Source organism: Thermobia domestica, chromosome 16 (genome assembly GCF_964235325.1).
Source record: "Thermobia domestica chromosome 16, izTheDome1.hap1.1, whole genome shotgun sequence".
Lineage (NCBI taxonomy): Eukaryota > Metazoa > Arthropoda > Insecta > Zygentoma > Lepismatidae > Thermobia > Thermobia domestica.
In genome coordinates, this window is record NC_137469.1 from 135,361,657 (window position 1) to 135,382,023 (window position 20,367).

The following is a 20,367-nucleotide window of genomic DNA, read 5'->3' on the forward strand; positions in this document are numbered from 1 at the left end:
TTAAAGATCATAGTTTATTAGGGATTTAAAGCTGTTTGAAAGGGTGTGGCAATGCTACTATGATATGTAGCAGATATAATTCAGCTTGTGCAAGAGAAACTGAGAATAGATTGAGGTGCTGCACAGGTTGAGGAGCCACAAAGTTGTGTCTACATATTGAACACCTATGATTGATATTACCAAAAATTTATAATTCTTAATCGCTATTACTTACCCCAGAAACATAATATATTAAGCGATAATGCTCTGTAGTTCTTGTGCAATAACTGCATGTATGATCAGCCTCTTCTAACATAGCGACTACTCGTACATGAAACTGATCTTTCTGGTCTTCTGGAAGTATGCTGTAAGTGTTGTCCTTAACAGCAGTAGTTCTAAACTTCAACACTCGACAAAAGGCGTACTTCGGCAAACCCCCTGCAAAACAATATAGTTAGTACACAGCAAAAAAAGAGATGTTAAAACAACATAAAATTATTACCACTTTAGGGTGTTACTTGTATATTAATTCAATACCAAAGCTTTTTTAAATTTTATTTATGTTTACCCGTTTAAGGGTTGCGCGCTTTCTTCGGGAAGAGGTCAAAGGATATAGGAGCATCAATTGTATCGTGAGAGGGTCTAGGTGTTGTTTAGTCATCTTTATTTAATATGTTATCAGTTTACTCAGGAGGATGGGCATCAATTAAGTGAGGGCAACCTTCATGTGCCATAGATGCTGAGGAGGATCGTCTGGCTGACATACAAGTCGTAGTCGTTCTTTAACTGAGGTGCTTGAAACGAAGAGAGAATGCCAAAAGACAGTGCGGTGATTCAGGTTCATCAAGAGCTATAAAACATAGGGTTCAATCATAGGAATAGACGGCAGTCAAGACAGGAAGAGTGGTAGATGTCATGAGGGTGAAGTGCTACGACGCCACAACACATGGGTATTATTAGTAAGACGAATGCTGTTAGCTTCTGGTCCTAGGGCGACTCAGGAACTAATGAAGACAAAGGCAACCCAGTTAGTGAGTGATTTACTGTGCATAAGATGGATAGATGAGCGGTGAAACTGTACCAGGATGATAAATGTCGAAAACTTCCGGATCGATGTTCTCGTGGCCGATGTTCAAATGATACAGAGTCATCAGATATTGTAACGGTGTCGGATAATAAACCACAGGAGTATCAAAGTCACTGTCATAGCGGAGAATGTTCAGGAATATTGGATGAGCAGTTTTGATGCGTTTCTTAATGTAGTTTAAGCGGAGAGCCTCAAGATGGGTTAAGAGCGGTGGAAAATGAATACGGTCATAGAGTAGACGGGTTGGGTGTGGGAACTGGATACGAAAGGCTAAACGACATGCATGGCGTTCAAGTATTGCTGACTTTTGATAGTACTTAGGAGGAACTTGTAACCAAGCTGTGTTACCATAAGTTAAGACTGGGCGCATGAAAACTCTGTAAGTGTTTAGGAGGAGATGCAAATGTAGACCCTACGTGGTACCAACTAGTCGTTTGAGTAAGTTGAGTCTGTTTTTGGCTTTCTCGATGACAGTGAGAAGGTGCGGTGTCTAAGTAAGCTTGGAATCGAACACAAAGCCTAGATACTTAAGAGTGTTATGGATGGTGACTGGTAAGTTATCAATATGAAGTCGTAAGGAATGAGGATTTCGGTGTACTCGAGATCGACGTCCAGATGGTAAGAAGACGATAGCTTGCGTTTATGTAGGATTGATTGCCAAACGCCAAACGTTGCACCAGTCAACAAAAGTGTCAATTGCCACTTGAAGGCGATGTTGGATACCAGTATTTGTCCATCCGACAGCGAGAAATGCAGTGCCATCAGCGAATTGGAAAAGCTGTATGCCAGGAATCGTTGGTAAGTCGGAGACATATAGCAGATACAACAGGAGAGAGAGGGAAATCCTTGAGAAGCGCCAGAATTCAGAAATTGGAAATGACAGAGCATCATTGATCGATATGTAAGCAAGTCGGGCTGTGAGAAAGGAGTGGATAGTTCGTATGTAAGAGAGAGGAAGTTGGAAAGAGTATAACTTGTATATAACACCCTGGTGCCAAACTTTATCAAATACCTTTTCAAGATCGAATGCAACCAGACATGATGGATGACCACGGTTGTATTGATTGTGTATAGAGGTGCCGAGACTAACGAGGGGTCCAGAATGCTGAAATTTGGGCGAAACCCAGCTTGATGCAGTGAAAGAAGAGCGTTAGTCTGTAAGTGATCGTAGAGACGAAGCACTAATATACGTTCAAAGATTTTGCTGAACGTGGACGTCAGTTGTATAGGCCGATAAGAAGTAACGTCAGAGGTGGTTTATTACGTTTAAGAAAGAGTAATACTTTTGAATACTTCCAAGTCATGGGGAAAAAACCAGTGCGGAGTATAACTGTATAAATAAAGCTTAGGATGGTGAAGACAACAGGGGGAGCGTTTTTAATGAGAGTATAGGTAAGCCCATCAAAGCCTGGTGCTGTATATCGTTTCTTAAGGTGAGTAGTCTGGATGTCTGGCGGTTAGATGGATACTGTGAGTACATTATTTAATTCAAGAGCGTGACTATCATGTGGTTGCAAGTCTGCTAAGTTAGGATCAGATAACCGTTCGACTTCTGTAAGTAAACGTTGTGGAGTATGCCAGCCAGGTAGGGGAGTAAAGATATTTTGGACGTGTGCGGCAAAGGTATTGGCCTTGTCCTCATCATAAGAGAGTGCTTGCTGGTTTACTAATATTGGGTATAGTGTCCTTTGAAATTTGCCAATGACTTGATTGAACTGTAACCAATATTTGGTAGGATGTTATGTTTCGTTGAGTTTATTACAAGTTCTAGTCCAAACACCAAACCCATCGCCTTCCTAGCTTATCAGAAATAACAAGTAATTATCAGTAATAATTTACATTGGATCTTATGGTTTGCTATAAGCAAACCTTAACTCACTATATTTGGCCTCTATGCCAAGTAACGAGTAACGTACTATATATTCTGTAATCAGTTATGAAAATAGTTTTATTAACCTACAACTTGTCTACAACAGTTACATGAGTAGTAATTCTGCCATCTGTTGTTCTTATCTATTATTCGTATGTGCTAAGATATAAGAACAAGACATGGCAGAACTGATACTCATATAACTGTTGTCGGAAAATTTATAAGCTTACAAAACTATTTTCGTGATCAATTACAGGAAAATATATTACGTTTTCATTACTCGCCATAAATCAAATACAGGTAAACGTTTCCTCATTGAAAGCAATAAAATCCAATTCAAATTCTCACTGGCAATTACTAGTTACTTCTGATATGCTCGAAAGATGGTGTTTTGGTGTTGTCATTCGTCTCATTCCACTCTACCAAGAAGGTTTGCGTCCTCATATCGGTGCCCACGACCAACTCTTACGGCTCACTAATCTCACCACCAATCATTTCAATTGCCTTCAGCCTTCTTGCCTAATTCTCTTCGACCTTGAGAAAGCTTTCAACCAGGTATGGCATCTCACACTTTTCTCTAAACTTCTGTTCTCTAAGCTACCAGTGTGTTACACGAGCTTCATTTTTAACTGTCTGCTCTGTCTCATTACATATATATCAGTAAACAGTTCCTTATCACATCCTGTTTTTATTCATTCCGGGGTTCCACAAGGCTCACCTCTATCTCCGTTTTCATATTTGCTCTTTGTTGTCGATCTTCCTCCACTTCCTCCTAATGTATATCTTCCATTTGCAGACGACACAGCCTTTCTTGCCCTTGGCAAAACGATTCACCAATTAAACACCTCACTACATCCGCCATTGATATCTTTGTTCGCTGGTGCTCGAAATGGCAATTACGCCTAAATTCCGTGAAAACCCAGGCAATATTTTTTCTTGACCCTAAGATGTGATACCGCGTCCACAGGAATCCAACCGGTCTAAAACTTTGTTCTTGACACTTCCATCAAACCTATCAAACACGTTAAATATCTCGGTGTCAGTTCGATACTCACCTCACCTGAGGACCTCACTTAGCTTAGCTTATCACTAAAGCTTACAATAGACGGTATCTCCTCCGGCGGCTCACTGGCACAACCTGGGGACTACAAGCAGCTAAGATTCTCAAGACATACAAAGTATTCCTGCGACCTGTCCTTACCTGGGGTTTCACAGCTAGGGAATAGGCTACACACTCTATCTTCTACAGTAAGCTCAAGATTTTAGAATGGCACGCCCTGCGCATTAATCGTCTCCCATTTCCGCATATACTTTACCACATACAAAAACTTAGATTCTCCTATATCACGAACAGATTGGCTCACAAGCATCCGCTTTTCCTTGATATTCTACACCATGATATAGACTACGCTCCCCACAATCCTGTCCGCCATCCACCACACTCCCTACTTTTCACTCTATATCGTTATTCATTGCCACCCAATCATCCTGATGAAGACATGGCATAGCCTTTGCCATGCATTCAGATTTGCATTACATCTTTCCATCATATGCACAGTAATCCATCTCTTCTAACAGGGCTAATCGTGTCTTCCATCGTGATCCTGAGCAGCCCCATGATCAGAAGATAACACGCATTTATCTCACTAACCTTTTCCCTCTCCGTTGAGTGCACCTCACCCTCATCTCCATCTCATCACCCATCCTCACGATTATGGCTAGAGGCCATAATGTCTGCTATGATATATCTATGCTACGAGGTTTATGATCAATAAAGTTTATATCTATCTATCAAAATGCTACAATAGCAATTAAGAGCGACTGAGCTCCAACCTGTAACTTTAGCTTTCAAACCTTTGCTTTACGGTTATTTGTGATTTCACGTTTATAACAAAGACAAATACTTTTTAAAAGGTGTACTTTAAATACATTACTCAAAGAGATCTTTCTCACAAAGTTTATCCTTTTAAATTATTGTCCAAAGCCTTTGCATTTTAATAAGCAAAGGCTTATTAAAATGAGTTGTGCTGCCATCTCTGGAGTTTTTTAAACTATACGTTTGTGGACGTTTATATGTTTGTGGCAAATCCTTTCGACAGTGAGATCTCGGAAACTACAGGCTCTAGAAACATGACGTTTTCACTGATCGATTGGAAATTTTGCGTAGATTGTCCAGGTCTAACTCAATATTTAAAAAACATGGCCATTATTTATTTATCACATTTTTACGGGTACACTGGAAGTGTTGACATTAAAAAAAAAAAAAACTAAAGCATCATATCCTACCTATCATACATTCCAACACCATATAATTGTATATAGGGGTTGCATATCTCTCAGGTATTTGTTTCATGGCCAAATTATAATGAAAAACGCATAAAAACCATTTCTACAGTCTAAGTTGAATCTTTATTGTTTGGAGTGTTTCGCTCAATGAACACCATATATCACTGGCATTATAATTGATTATATGTGTAATGTATTAGCTTATTTTAAAATGTATAAAACGATAATCATGCCTGTTGTTCTGTATGGTTACGAAATATGTTCTCTTACTCGTACGAAGAACATATATTGAAAATGTTTGAGAACAAGATTTTGAGACGAAAATTCGGACCCAAGACAAATAGGAATATTGAATGGCGGTATCTTCATAACGAGGAACTACATAATTTATACGGTTTATCCAACATTGTTAGGGTCATCAAATCTAGGAGGCTCAGGTGGGCAGGTCATGTAGCCAGTATGGAAGAAAGAACGAACGCTTTCAAAATCTTAACTGAAAGACCAGCCGGAAAACGACCAGTAGGAAGACTTAGGCGCAGATGGGAGGACAATATTAAGATGGATCTCGCAGAGATAGGAATGCAAAGTGAAACTGGATGCAATTGGCTGAGGATAGAAGTCAGTGGAGAGCTTTTGTGAACGCGGCATTGAACCTCCGGGTTCCATAGGCCATAGAGATACTTAGTTTATGTACGTATTTGCTTATCACATACTACATGCAAGAAGAAAAAAAACACAGATCATACATGAATTAAAACCTGCAACCGGACGTGGGCTCAAATCTTGCAAACGGTACGAGATATTGAAAAAGTAATCGAGAAAAATATCCCCTTTACGGTATCTCTTGCCGATCTTTACCAAGACTTCTTTCACTTGTGTCTGCAAAGGGACATGTACAGATGTGAGGAATAACAAGGAGATTCATTCTCATACATGAATAATGCGCTGTGTAAAGAGCGCAGGTTCAGCTAGTGCTTTATTAAATCTTTAGAACATCCCTGCTACCTTCTTCCCATATCTCTACTCCTTCTCTTCCCTAGAAAGCATGCATTTATATATATTGTAATATCCTATGTGATGTCGTAAACAAGCAGTTCCACGCTTCAATGTTTACAAACAACACCACATGGCTCGGCAAGAGGATCTTCCACCAGAGGGACCTGTAATCACATGCAGACGACGGCTTCTGGCCCCTCCCACGGAGCAGAAGACGACATCGGAGCAGCAGCGCCACCGCCACCCAAAAGGACCCTATAAATTGGATGGACGAAGGCAACTCGAAACCAGTTTTCTGGTGACCCTCCACTAGTCTGCTACGGGACTCTTGGAGTAACCTAACCCCAGGCCTCTAGTCTGCCACGGGACTACGCCTATCCTATCTCCTGGCTTAGCCTGCTACGGGGCTCTGTCTGGGAATCCCAACCTCAGCCGCTTAGCCTGCTACGGGGCTCTGTTGGCAACTTAACCTGCCTCTGCTTGCTACGGAGCATTGGTTCCTTAACTCCACTCCTCTTAGCCTGCTACGGGGCTCTGTTAGAGATCCTGTCTGCGACCACTCGGTCAAAGACTACCTTTTACTCACCCTTTTAAATAGAGACCAAATTGTATAGTATTTTGTACAAATACTCATATTTTTTATAATAAAACTGGTAGTGGGAGTCGATTCCGGACACTCTTTTTATTATCTGCTCTACCTCTTCCTTATATGAGACGAATTTACACAAAGTTTTACATGGTAGAGGCTTGACCGACTCAGAATAAACTCTGAATACTCCCCTACCGGACAGTATTTTTATTAACCGGAAGTGGACTTTTTTTTCTGTGGAAGGTATGTGAATTTTTTAAAGTGTTAGTGCTTTTAAGTGAACTGAATTTTGTTTATGCCTCAAACTAGAACTGGTAAAAACACTTTTCCAGAAAACATTTTTAACATGGAGCAAAATTCGCGCCCTTCTTTTAATATACCACACCTCACTAAGTATTCGGGACACGTTACGGAGGACCCCGATAGATTTTTTATGCTTTTTGACCATCTTGCATTATTGCATTCGTGGAATGAACAGAAAAAGAAAGAACTATTACCTATGTACTTACAAGATGTAGCACTTGATTTAGTCCTACAGTTAAAGGCCCAGAATCAGTTAGACGCGCTTAATTATGACCAATTAAAAGACAAATTAGTTGCACTGAGTAGACCAAGATTACCGGCATATCGAGCGGAATTCGAAATTTTTCAAGTCCAACAAGGTGAAAACGAGCCAGTAGATGCTTATTTTCTCAGAAAATTAAGGGTCATTAGGCAAGTTTTGCCTCAGGCCACCGAGGAGCAGAAAATAAATTATTTATCCTTAGGTTTAAAGAAAACTTTTTTGCAAAAGATAGCGTTAGAAACATTTACAACTGTTCACGCCTTACAAACGCATTTACACAACCTCGAGAAAGCAAATGACCTCATGAAGAAACGTGATTACGTGGAATTACAACAGGCATTCTATTCACTCTGCGATCAGAGTACACCAGTCAGCAGTTTACATTCATCAGCAGTCGCTGGCGCTTCCTTCCCTGTACATCATCAACAACTGACCTATCCAATATGTAACCCAACACCTAGTTGGAATCAATACCAGCAACCAGCTTCAGTTTTTCCTACACCTTCAGCACCACAGCTACAGGGTGCATCACAAAATCAGATAATTCCAAATCCTTCCCCCCAAGTTGCTAATCCGAATCCCCCTCCCGAACCCCCCGCCCCTAGAACATCTAGTAGTTCCAGTGCAAACAATTCATTAGATTTTACTAAATTAGCAAATCAAATGGCTGAACTATCTCTTCTTGTAGCTCAAAATGCCATTAAGAACTCACAATTTAGAAGAGGTGGCCGTAACAATTATAGGTCGAAAAGTACAAATAACGGAAATCAAAATCGGCAGAGAAATGGAAATAAGAACAATTCTAAAAATAATAATAAAGATAATAATAGTAATCCTAGGCCGGAAACTGTTACAGTATGCGGTACGTGCTATAAGAAAGGTCATTCTTCCAGTACATGTTATAAGAACAATCAGCAGGGAAACGCCTAGGGGGGCCCCAGGACACACCCTTTCAAGAACATGTTCTGAGGGCCGAGAACCAGGAAAAAAGTGAACAACAAAGATTGACAAATACATCACTTTATGCAGTAGCTCCGTTATCAGATAGAAGGGAGAACATTAAAATGTTAAACCAGGAACATAAATTATTAATTAATGTAACAATTAATAAAGAAAAGTATCCTGTGATCATAGACACTGGCAGTTCATTGAGTCTTTGGCCTAAAAATTGGCTTCCACCAAACACAAAATTGATTCCTTTTAGCACTAATCTACGAGGAATTGAGAATTCTGTCGTAAATTTACGCTATATAGCTTTGATTACATTCAGAATTGGCTCAACAACATTTTCTCATTATTTCAGAATTTTAGAGCATGGAGATTTTTTGTCTTTATTCGGTGAAGACATTCTAAATCGATTACAGACCAAAATTGACTTAAAGAATAACATGTTGTCAGTATACAAGAAACCACGGCCTCCGCAGTATCCAATTGAAATTGATACTCAGGAAAAATTATCTGCTAACGCTATGCATACAATAAAACAGCACAAGTCGGCTGATGTTTATACAACACGAAACGTTACCATACCAGCCAGGTCACATTTCTTTTTACCAATTAATATCAAGAATCGGCAAAAGAATAATGAATACTTTTTTATCTCTCCATTAGAAAATTTGCTGGATAAATACGGACTACAAACGTTGCCTACTAAAGTACCTAAGAATAATTTGACTTTATTGATATCAAATCCTACAAGTAGACCGGTAACGTTAGTAAAGAGCACCCCAATTGCGTATGTTGAAGAGAATGTTCAAGAAGTAGATTTACAGGGTGATTACCAAAAAGATGAACAAAATGACGAAACATTTTATAGAACGGAACAAGAAATTCAGAATAGGCTGGAAGAGACCAAGTCACTTTTTGATATTAAACTATTTGACATCAATCCAAGTTTAACGAGTCAGCAAAAGAAAGCTGTGCATGATCTACTTTTTAGATACAGGGATGTCTTTTCTTATACACCAACTGACATTGGCTACTTTCGTGGCTATGTACATAAAATAAGAATAGATAAAGGAGCCTCTTTTCATCAGAGATCACCTCCCATTCCATTGGCAGTAAGACCCCAAATTGACTTACAAATTAAACAACTTTTAGATGCCAATATTATTAAAGAAACTAGTGACAGTTCTTTTTCCTCGCCACTTCTCATAGTGAAGAAGCCAAATACTTCAGAGTTCCGCTTAGTTCTCAACCTCCAAGCTTGTAATACGTTCTCACACTACTTAAGTATACCATTTCAAAATACGGAGGATATTCTACACGTTTTAAGAGGAAAAAGCTCTATATCCACAATTGACATAAAAACCTCGTATTTCCAGCTATTATTGCATCCCAAAAGTCAAAAATACATGACTTTTGAGCTCAATCATACTAGGAAGGCATATAAGTTTCAACGTTGCGTAATGGGACACACTTCGTCCGCCGCTGCCCTAAGTATAGCTGTACGAATGCTTTTAGAGGGACTACCACCGCGCATAACAGCCTTTGCGGATGACCTCGTTATAGGAAGCAAAAATTGGAAACAACAATTGTCAGACTTGGAATTGCTCTTTAAAAGGTTAAGGAAACACGATTTTAGAGCAAACCCGAACAAGACCCATCTATTATACTCGGAATTAGAAGTTTTAGGATTCACAGTTAATGGAAAGGAGATTAAAATATCGCCTAAAATTTCCAATAAAATACGCAATTTTAAGAAACCAACCTCTAAACGCACCTTGAAGAGTTTCCTCGGACTATGCTCTTATTTGAGGGCACATATTAAAGATTTCACAGAAAAGGTGGAACCATTTCAAATTCTTTTAGACAAAAATTCAAAATTTAAATGGACAACACAGCATGATGAGCTATTTGAAAAACTTAAAACGGATATTATACAAGCTCCATCTTTATTTCATTTTGATCCATCATTGGAAATCCGAGCATATTCAGATGCTTCGTCAACCTCCGCAGGCGGCATATTGGCTTGTTATGATACTAAAACCAATCAGGAACGTGTTGTTTCCTATTGTAGTCGACGTTTTACTAAAACTGAGAGAAAGGCCTCCACATGGCAAAAAGAACTATATGCACTCATATATGTTCTTCGAAAATTTCGTTATTTCTTACTGAATACAAAATTTAAATTATTTATAGACGCTAAATGTTTGACTTCACTCACTACCCAACCGGACAAAGTCGGAAAATTTAGTCGTTATAAAATATTTTTGGCAGATTACAATTTTGAAATACAGCACATTAAAAGTCAACAGCATCCTGCAGACATTTTTAGCCGCTTAGAAGACAAACAAGATATACAAAAGGACGAGAATCAAGAAGTTGATAACTTCTCCGACACAGAAGACGCTAAAGTTTTTGCTTCACATTCTTTAGAGCACACTTTTCAAATCGACCAGTCCATTATGTTACCTAATTTAGCAGATGAACAAAGGAAGGACCCTTCATTTTCGGACATCATTACTGTATTGGAAAATAAAGAACCTAGCAAATTATCTACACTCCGTGCGGCGAAATATTTTTCTCTTAAAAATGGATTATTATATAGGACTCAGAAACACCCTCAATTAGGACTGCTGTATTTACTTTGCGTACCAAAATCTTTACTAGGCAAATGGTTCGAGGCTATTCATAACAACCCAATGGCACCACACTTTGGTTACACCAAGACATACCAGTCGGCGCTTAGGAAATACTATTTTCCTAACATGAAAGCTTACATAGCCAATAGAATAAAGACATGCAATCTTTGTCAAAAACTAAAGAAGTTACCAGCTAAACCAGCGGGCCAATTGCTGCATCACCCATCTAAACCCATTGCCACTGCTTGGCAGTACGATTCAATTGGGCGAGTGCCAGTCGGAGATGGAAAATTCAAACACATACTAGTTGCTATAGAAATGTCCACGCGATACTGTGTCACCAGAGTTGTAGACAAAATCACAGCAGAAGAAATTGAACAATTTCTCATATATGACATTATTCTTAAGTACGGAGCTTTTTCATACCTGTATTTGGATAGACACCCTGTACATAACGCTAAGAGACTGCAAAACTTAGCAAAATTCTACAATTTTGAATTTAAATTTTGTCCAGCGTATGACCACAAAAACCTGGGTGTAGTGGAAACATTCCACAGAATAATACAGAACGCTCTTAAATTTTTTGTACAGGAGAATCAAAATCAATGGCCAAAACTAATTCCATACATAACATTCGCAATTAATACATTTGTGCAAGCCGGAACTAAATACTCATGTTTTTTCCTCATGTATGGATACGAACCTAAGACCATCTCTGATATTGCATTAGCGTCAACTCCAACATTATGTGTCAACAAAGAACATTTGAATAAGATACGAGGGATCGTTCAGGATAATTTAATCGCAAGTTATAATAAACAGAAAAAATATTTTGACAGCAGACATCAACAAACTAATTTTGATAAGGGACAGAAAGTACTTGTATTCTTTCCCAATCGTCAACTTGGGATACCAGAATTATTTTCTTCCAAATATGTAGGACCTCTAGAAATTATCGAAAGAGTTAATCCTAATCTTTATCAGATCAAATTTCCAAATTCATATCGTCAAACAATACAGGAGATTTCAGTAGACCGGATCAAGCCATTTCATGAATATAGAGATCATATAGAACAAGAATAAATAACTTCATTTTATTTTCTACACGAGCGAAAAAAAAAATGCAGTACTCACCACTAAGAAGAAAGAAAATACAGAGACGCGAGTTCAGCAGATAAAACACTCTTCATAACGACACAAACATTCATTTCCTTTTTGTTTTATAAAAAGCTGATTCATTTATTTTACGGCTGAAGAAAAGAATGCTGACATCTCCATTTTTGCATTTAAAAGGCAACTGACCTTCACAGGGACAATCAACTTATAATCATACAGCTTATTTATTCTTTGAGCTAAATAGTGCCACCAACATAGAATATAAATATTCTACAGGACGTTCCAAAAGTTATGACCACTTCTACATTATACAGGATGATCAGGAATTCAGGACCATCATTATTATCGTCATTGACATTTAAAATTGGATTACTTTTTTGAAACACATATGTTTCCTGCTAGAACTTTTCATAAAGTGTCATTATCTTTCTAATTCTAAATTAAAGTAACTATTAAAAGTGAAAAAAATGCAATACAATATAATTAATAAGCATGCATAATACTCACCTAATACACGCTGAACTTCAGTTTCCTTTTCCCCTTATCGTTCACCCACTTCTCAAAGCGTATAATAACCTCCCCGTTCCTTTGGAGGACTTACACGATCTAGATATCGATAGGCTTTAATTACCTTCCTCCTATCCTTCCCTAAAACACCCTTCTCTTTCAAAATTAGGTTGATTTCTTGGAGCACCTTACTAGTAATATGCATGCTGTTCAACTGAATAATTATTACTTGACTGCTATTTAATATTAAATTTGCTACTCAGCATTTTTTTTCTTCTCTTTTGTAGGGAGTACGCGTATTCAGTAGCAGAATGCTGATCCTTTTCATTTATCAATTCCTAGTACTGCTTGTAGACGGCGTAAGAGGCAATGAACTTGTATTCGCACAATATGGGATTTCTATAGCTAAGTTCAAGCCCGTAATCAGTTACGACAATATAGAATTCTTACCTTATAGGCTCCATTTAGACTTTTCGGCAGTACACCTTCCGAATGATTCTTGTACTGGATATGAACAAATAGTATCACTTATGCACGACAAAGAGCGTCAATTCATTAATAAAATTAAAGATATCATACCCTGCGATTTTAAAACAGGGTGTTCCAAAAGACCGCGGCGAATGATCTTTAACCTATTACTTGGACTCGCAAATTTTGGACTTAGTGGATATAGTCTATATGAGGTTCATAAATTAAAATCAGCCATTAGTCAAATGCGCGCACAGAATGAATACCTAAACTCTCAGATACAGGAAATTAAGAAAAGTAATTTTGAACTCACACATTTGGTGACGAACTTTTCAGTAGCTGTAGAAAAATTGATAAGCGAAACTCATCATAGTATATTGAAATTGATATGTACAACAGCCACAAACGAACGCTACCTGATCGCTCTTCTTAATTTTCAAAATGTAGAACAACACTTTGATACTATCATACAAAGCATTCTTCAAAATAAAGTTAACGACGCTTTAATAAAACCTGCTTTAGCTAAAGAAATGATTAGACAAGATATAAACTTAAGAGGAACATTAATGGAAAGAGATCTTGGATTATTTTATCAGTGTTCAAAGGCATTTTTAATCTCATTTGACCCAGAATCGGCCAATTTAGACATTATAATACAAACACCAATTGTGCACACTAATGATTATCACATTTTATATAAAATTTATAACAATGGATTTCTCACTAAGACAGCTCATATACGTATTCAGACACCTGAATATGCAATTTGGACAGACCAAGGTATCTATGAGTTAGACTTATCACTATGCCAATCACATAATATGTTCTCTATATGTAAATTACAGGCACAACCCCGCTCTCAACAAACAGGCTGTCTATTTAATTTAGTTTTTCGAAATACAACCGATAGCTGCCATCTGAAACCTACTTTGTCACAAACAGAAGAATTTTATATATATACGCCTATGGGACTTCATCTTACTACGCGTAAATCTGTTAAAATAGCGCTCCAAAGAAACCACATGTTAGCCGCTGATGCAGTTAATCGCTCATCAACTTACTTTCTTAAGTATGAAGAATTTCAACGCATAATTACCGATAATTTGAATCTTCCTACTAGGACCTCAGTTAACTTCACGTTAATATATAGAAATTTGCCAAAAAATCCAAATTTGAATTTTACTCATAACCTTCAAAATTTACAACGCACCATAACTTCGATGCACTCCTTACTACAGCACGAACAAAATTCTTTGTTGGATAAGATGCCGCAACTACACCTTTCCACTGCATTCCCGTGGACTATAATTGCTATAGCCATTCTTATTTTCATATTATTGATTGGTCTTGGCATATTCTTATATTTTATTTATAAACGCATTATTAATAACAATGCCTCATAGACATTTTACATTGTACAGGATCGCCACTAATTATCAATTGTAATAAATTTTTTCTCTCTCTCCTTCCAGTATGGAGCATCTTTATATAACCGTATTAATTGCAACTTTTTTAGTACTCCTAAGTCTTATTATTTTATACATATTATATCGTCGTCTTCGCTCGTTACCAAACAAATCTAGAACGACCCGCATAGAAATTTCATCTCCTATTCCATTGGAAACATTTAATACCAATAATACAACTAAGGAGCAACAGCTAACACAGACTCCAACCCCACTTACTATAAGTGAATTAGTATATATTTATTGACGCCAAGCCAAAAACAACCCTACCTCGAGGGAAATGAAGTGACATATTAAAATGCACCGATCCTGCCTGTGATTAGGGACTAACTGTTTAGTGCTTTCTTCCCCTACCTTATTACTGCTCCGAAAAGTGATTTTTTTGTGTGTTGCAAGTGTTATTAATGTTTTAGTGCTTTTTTTTGTGTGGGATACCTCAGTGTTGCCAACCCTCATATAAAGAAAAATAACCCTTCGGCTTATTTTTTAAACAAGCCAGGGGGGTGTAATATCCTATGTGATGTCGTAAACAAGCAGTTCCACGCTTCAATGTTTACAAACAACACCACATGGCTCGGCAAGAGGATCTTCCACCAGAGGGACCTGTAATCACATGCAGACGACGGCTTCTGGCCCCTCCCACGGAGCAGAAGACGACATCGGAGCAGCAGCGCCACCGCCACCCAAAAGGACCCTATAAATTGGATGGACGAAGGCAACTCGAGACCAGTTTTCTGGTGACCCTCCACTAGTCTGCTACGGGACTCTTGGAGTAACCTAACCCCAGGCCTCTAGTCTGCCACGGGACTACGCCTATCCTATCTCCTGGCTTAGCCTGCTACGGGGCTCTGTCTGGGAATCCCAACCTCAGCCGCTTAGCCTGCTACGGGGCTCTGTTGGCAACTTAACCTGCCTCTGCTTGCTACGGAGCATTGGTTCCTTAACTCCACTCCTCTTAGCCTGCTACGGGGCTCTGTTGGAGATCCTGTCTGCGACCACTCGGTCAAAGACTACCTTTTACTCACCCTTTTAAATAGAGACCAAATTGTATAGTATTTTGTACAAATACTCATATTTTTTATAATAAAACTGGTAGTGGGAGTCGATTCCGGACACTCTTTTTATTATCTGCTCTACCTCTTCCTTATATGAGACGAATTTACACAAAGTTTTACAATATATATATAAATATAGATATAGATATAGATATAGATATATAGATATAGATCTTGGTGTTAAATTAGCACACAAGTATCACGCTAAAGTGGTAGTCATTTTGTGTTCTTTAACACCTCATTTTTCGCTGTGTAGGTTGTATTAGGAAAAGAGTCATAAAATTTGACCGTTAACATAAAATTGACAAGGATTCAACCTAAAATAGACGGATATTGAACCAGTAATTAAACATTTGGAAAATAAGACTCATGGTATCAATGAATTCGTTTCAATATAAACTCCCTTCAACAATTATATAGACCTTTTAAAAATGGCTGTTAATATTTACGAATTTATATAGATTCCGTAGTACTGGGAATGAAGTCTAAGTTAGTCTGATACACAAACTAAGCAAGATCTTAACTTGGAAGATATTAAGAACCACGTGCTTTGGCTTGATTCAGCCATTGTAATCGTACGGAATTATTTTCTAGGGTAATGGTTGCGATAAGAAGGTACTAAGAAAAACGGTATCAGTTTTCTTTCATACATTTATTATCCAATTTATATCGTGTCACGTGTCACAACCTGTGGTTTGAGTTTACTTCTGCCCTCAAGAGGTAGTATTGACCATATCATGGCTATTGATAGAGAAGACATTTTGAGATTATCTGTTCATTAAAGCCACCAAGTTCTTTGTAATGATTCATCAACACTTTTAAAATAGCCTTACAATAAGGAGGCATTTAGACGTGGCGGTACGCTCGGAGCAAGGACAAAGAGTACAAACAATATCTCTCCTTGCTAACTCTCTATCTTCACCTCATGTAGTGACAACATACCATGAGGGATTCTGTTACTAACTCTACTTTGAAATATCAACGAAGTTAATAAACATATACAGATAGTTTAATTTGATTTAATTGAGTTTAATGTCCTTTTCACCAAGACAATAAGACGTGGACCTACAGGTTAACATGGGATCCGAACAATATGAGCTCCCGCCAGGAATGGAACCCGGTTCTTCCACACTAACCGCTTAGTTGCGTATGAGCTCCATATAATAATGGTACTCGTATCAAAACCTCAGGCATCTATATATTAATAGCGGTGTCTGTGAACAAAAAACTTCATATCCAAATTGAAAGTGACTATGTTTGTGACTCTTAATCTCTTGAACTCCCCGACCGATCTCGATCAAACTTTTGACGTAGATGCAGTTCTGACCTGGGAGTGTTTTTAGCTATTCACTTTGACTGTAGAACTTAGAGGAGAGGGAAAAGGGGGAATTATAAAACAGTAAATACAACTTAATAACTCTTGAACCAAACGACCAATCTCGATCAAACTTTCCACATAGATGGCGTTCGTACCTGGGATGGATTTTATCATTTCACTTTAGGGAACAACGTAGGGGATGGGGAGGAGGGGAAGATATACAAAAATCAATAAATATAAAAATAAAAGTGACTATGTTCGTGAGCTAATAACTCTTGAAACACCCGATCGATCTCATTCAAATTTTCAACATACATGAAGTTCGAACTTGGGAAGTTTCTTATTTTTTTATTGAGAAATAATTTTTCATATGTACATATATCAGAAGAATATTTTAACAAATAATGTAATTAGTTCGTGAATTTCTATATAGAAATATCAATAAAATAAATGTGTACATATACAATAGATCTACCCAGTCTTTTTATAGGTAAAAGAATAAGGTTTATTAACTGGTATGGATCATCTCAATATTGTTTTTGGTATAGCAGCAATAGCATGCTGAACATTAGGTGCGGCCTTTTGCCCCGCTTTACTCTACTAGAGAAGAAATATCTCCTCCAGTTCCCTTCCAGGCGGCAACGTACCAAGAACTGACGAAACGTTGCCACGTTGGATCGCAATGGATATACGTTGTATTAAGAAGGATGCTGAACGAACATCTACAGAAACGATAGATATGCGTCTGCCTACCTCTCTGATAAAGTCAAGGCTTCTAGATCCCTATGCCCCACTGGTCTCGATGGCTATTGGAGCAAAAATAAATTTGTCGAGGAGATTGTTGTATTTCCTTTCCTTTTCTGCCTTTCTACGTTTAGCAACTTCGCCAGAATTCATAACAGTCAATGGGAGGTTTGAATGGGCAAATATATCCGAACATGTAAAATCCCATACTAGTGATTTGCCCCTCATCCACGGTATTAATGTCATGCCATCAGGTCGTTTATTATCAGAACGACAACAGCCTGAAGGTTCACGAAATGGAAGGAATTCCTGCCGTTGTGAGGGCTCGCAAAATGATGTCATTAACAGATGAATGTCTGGTGTTTCTGCCTATGCTCTTCATGCATGAGAGGACATGGAGGCCACGTTGGGTAACTTGATCCCCGCAAGCTGGACAGCGATATGGCTCACAAACAGCTGAACCTAGTCTTAGGGCTACTGGATTCGAAAGGTTTCATTACACATGTGAAGATCTAATTGGGGGGAAGGTAACGCATTTAACCATGCCCCAGCATAGGGGGATGACGCAGCTAGAAGTTTAGCTTTATCCTCTAGAACAGCAACGGATTGTAAAAAAAGTTCATGAAAATGTGCTGCTATTGGTGTGTACCAAGATGCCTGAAAACCTCTTTTGCTGATTTATGGAAGGTCCGTATCTGTTATATTTATCCATTTACTTGAGCCTTCTTGAACTATTTCATCTGGGTCCAGGTGGTAACCTTGTGGAAGGAGAGCCTCAATTAAACGAAGAGATCCGTGGTAGGACGCTAAAAAGGTAAAAATCGCCATATCAACGGTTCGTCGAATACCAAGACCTCCTAATCCAACAGGTAAGTGTACTTGCATCCAAGAAGTCACTCAAGGAGCAGTTCAAAATTGACTCCAGACCCATTTTAAGAATAAGATATTTTTCTGTAGTGGAGTCTCATTCCAAAATGGAAAGCATCTTAAGAAGTAGTTTAAAGGAGGGATCGACAAAGAGGCACGTAGAAGAAAGAAAGCTGCATGGACAGAAATCGAGGCAAGACGAGACAAAAATATTCTAACTTCGATATTTTGCTTAACAGGACATTGGTAAATGCTTCCTTTGTGAGAGCGGTGCCTAGAAGACAAGCATCCTGGTTAGTTCCTGGGGCAGCTTCGTCATTTTTTTTAAATAATAGGTCGAATTTGGCTTCATCTGACTTAAGAAATCCAACTTTACACTTTGAAAAATTCAAATGTAGGCCAAGTGCAGATGCCTTCTCAATTATTTGTGCTAGAGTTGAAAGAAGTTTCGTATTATTTCATTTTGATGGTAGAACTTAGGGGAGGGCAGGAGGGTAACTATATGAAAATCAATAAAACTTAATGTCTCTTGAACCACCTGACCGATCTCGATCAAATTTACAACATACATGACGTTTGAGACTGGAAAGCTTTTTTTAATATTTTCACTTTGACGGTAGAATCTAGGGTAGGGGGAGAGGAAGAGGAGATTAATATATAAAAATAAATAGAACTTAACTCTTGAACCACCCAACCGATCTCGATCAAATTTTCAACATACATGACATTCGGGTCTGGGACAATTTTTATCATGCCGTCCCCGCAACATGGGGAGGGGAGAGGGATATATAAAAATCACCGAAAATAACCAATATCAAAGAGAGCTTTAGTAATAGAAAAATGGAACATATTACTATTTTCCTTTAATTTAACCCAGCGAAATCTTGGTGCGTCTTAGATTTGAGGACGTCTTAAATTCGAGTAATAATCGAGAAATTCTTAATTAAAGATATTATTAACGTGTTATTAAAACTATTTTCCTAGCCATAAATATTTTTAATTTTGTATCATATTCAATCATTCAGACAACAATAGTGTCCTGCGTCCTGCACTGGACGTGCGGGTTTGCTAGTTTATCATTTTAAAAGAATGAAGACCTTAAGCAACTTCGCAACCGTTCCATTATATATACCATATTAGTGATCAGAGAAGAGTCTGGTTCCTCTAAGTATGTTAGAAACATTCGTAAAAAGAAAATTACATTTTAACAATGAGATTGTTGTATGTTTGTCATATTACAAAGAAGTTCTACGGAACAGTATAGTGTCTCAGCCAACATGTGAAGAAGGTGGAGAACTTAGTAACTAATTGTTTGTGATAGTGTTGAGAACAACTATAGAAGCAAAAATAAGTGTGGTGTGTGGTGCTGCTTTCGATTGGGGAATAGGTCATGAATAGTTATACACTCTTGGGAACTGTCAAACACAAGGAAACACAGGATTAGCCTAAAAGAAATAGACAAGTTGTATTATGTATAAAATGTTATGTATTTTTTGAGCAAAAAGATTTTACCTGTGGTACATGGGTACACACTTGAAGTTTTGCAGCTGACAGTTTCTCTTCTGTTTTAGTAATGAGTGTGTGACGTAAGCGGCCTTGTCGTCGAACTTGACCTTGACGTGGCTTGGAAGAATATGGCGAATCAAGTTGAGAAGTTGTTTTGTGTTCTGGAATATGCCAAGACAAATTCAGTTATTGTAGTGTAACGTCATTTTAGGACAAAATATGGGAAACAACCACCCACACGGCAGTCCATTTATGACTAGGTGCATATAAATTTGAAGAAACTGGTTGTCTGTGTAAGAAGAAATCCACCGGAAGACCTCCAGTGTCAAACGACACGTGCAGGAAAGGAACGCGATATCCCTCA

The 20,367-nt window shown here is 38.1% G+C and overlaps 1 protein-coding gene across 2 annotated transcripts in view; it reads right to left on the reverse strand.

Annotated features, from left to right (window-relative positions):
• Window positions 1–20,367, reverse strand: part of LOC145673438 (adenylate cyclase type 10-like) — a 545,310-nt gene that overhangs the window by 209,518 nt on the left and 315,425 nt on the right. For both annotated transcript variants that reach the window (XR_014128769.1, XM_081743142.1), the window contains exon 18: window positions 215–417. Coding sequence is in view for 1 of the 2 variants with exons in the window: in XM_081743142.1 (XP_081599268.1) it covers window positions 215–417 (203 nt within the window). In the remaining variant the exon portion in view is untranslated. The remainder of the gene's footprint in view (window positions 1–214; window positions 418–20,367) is intronic.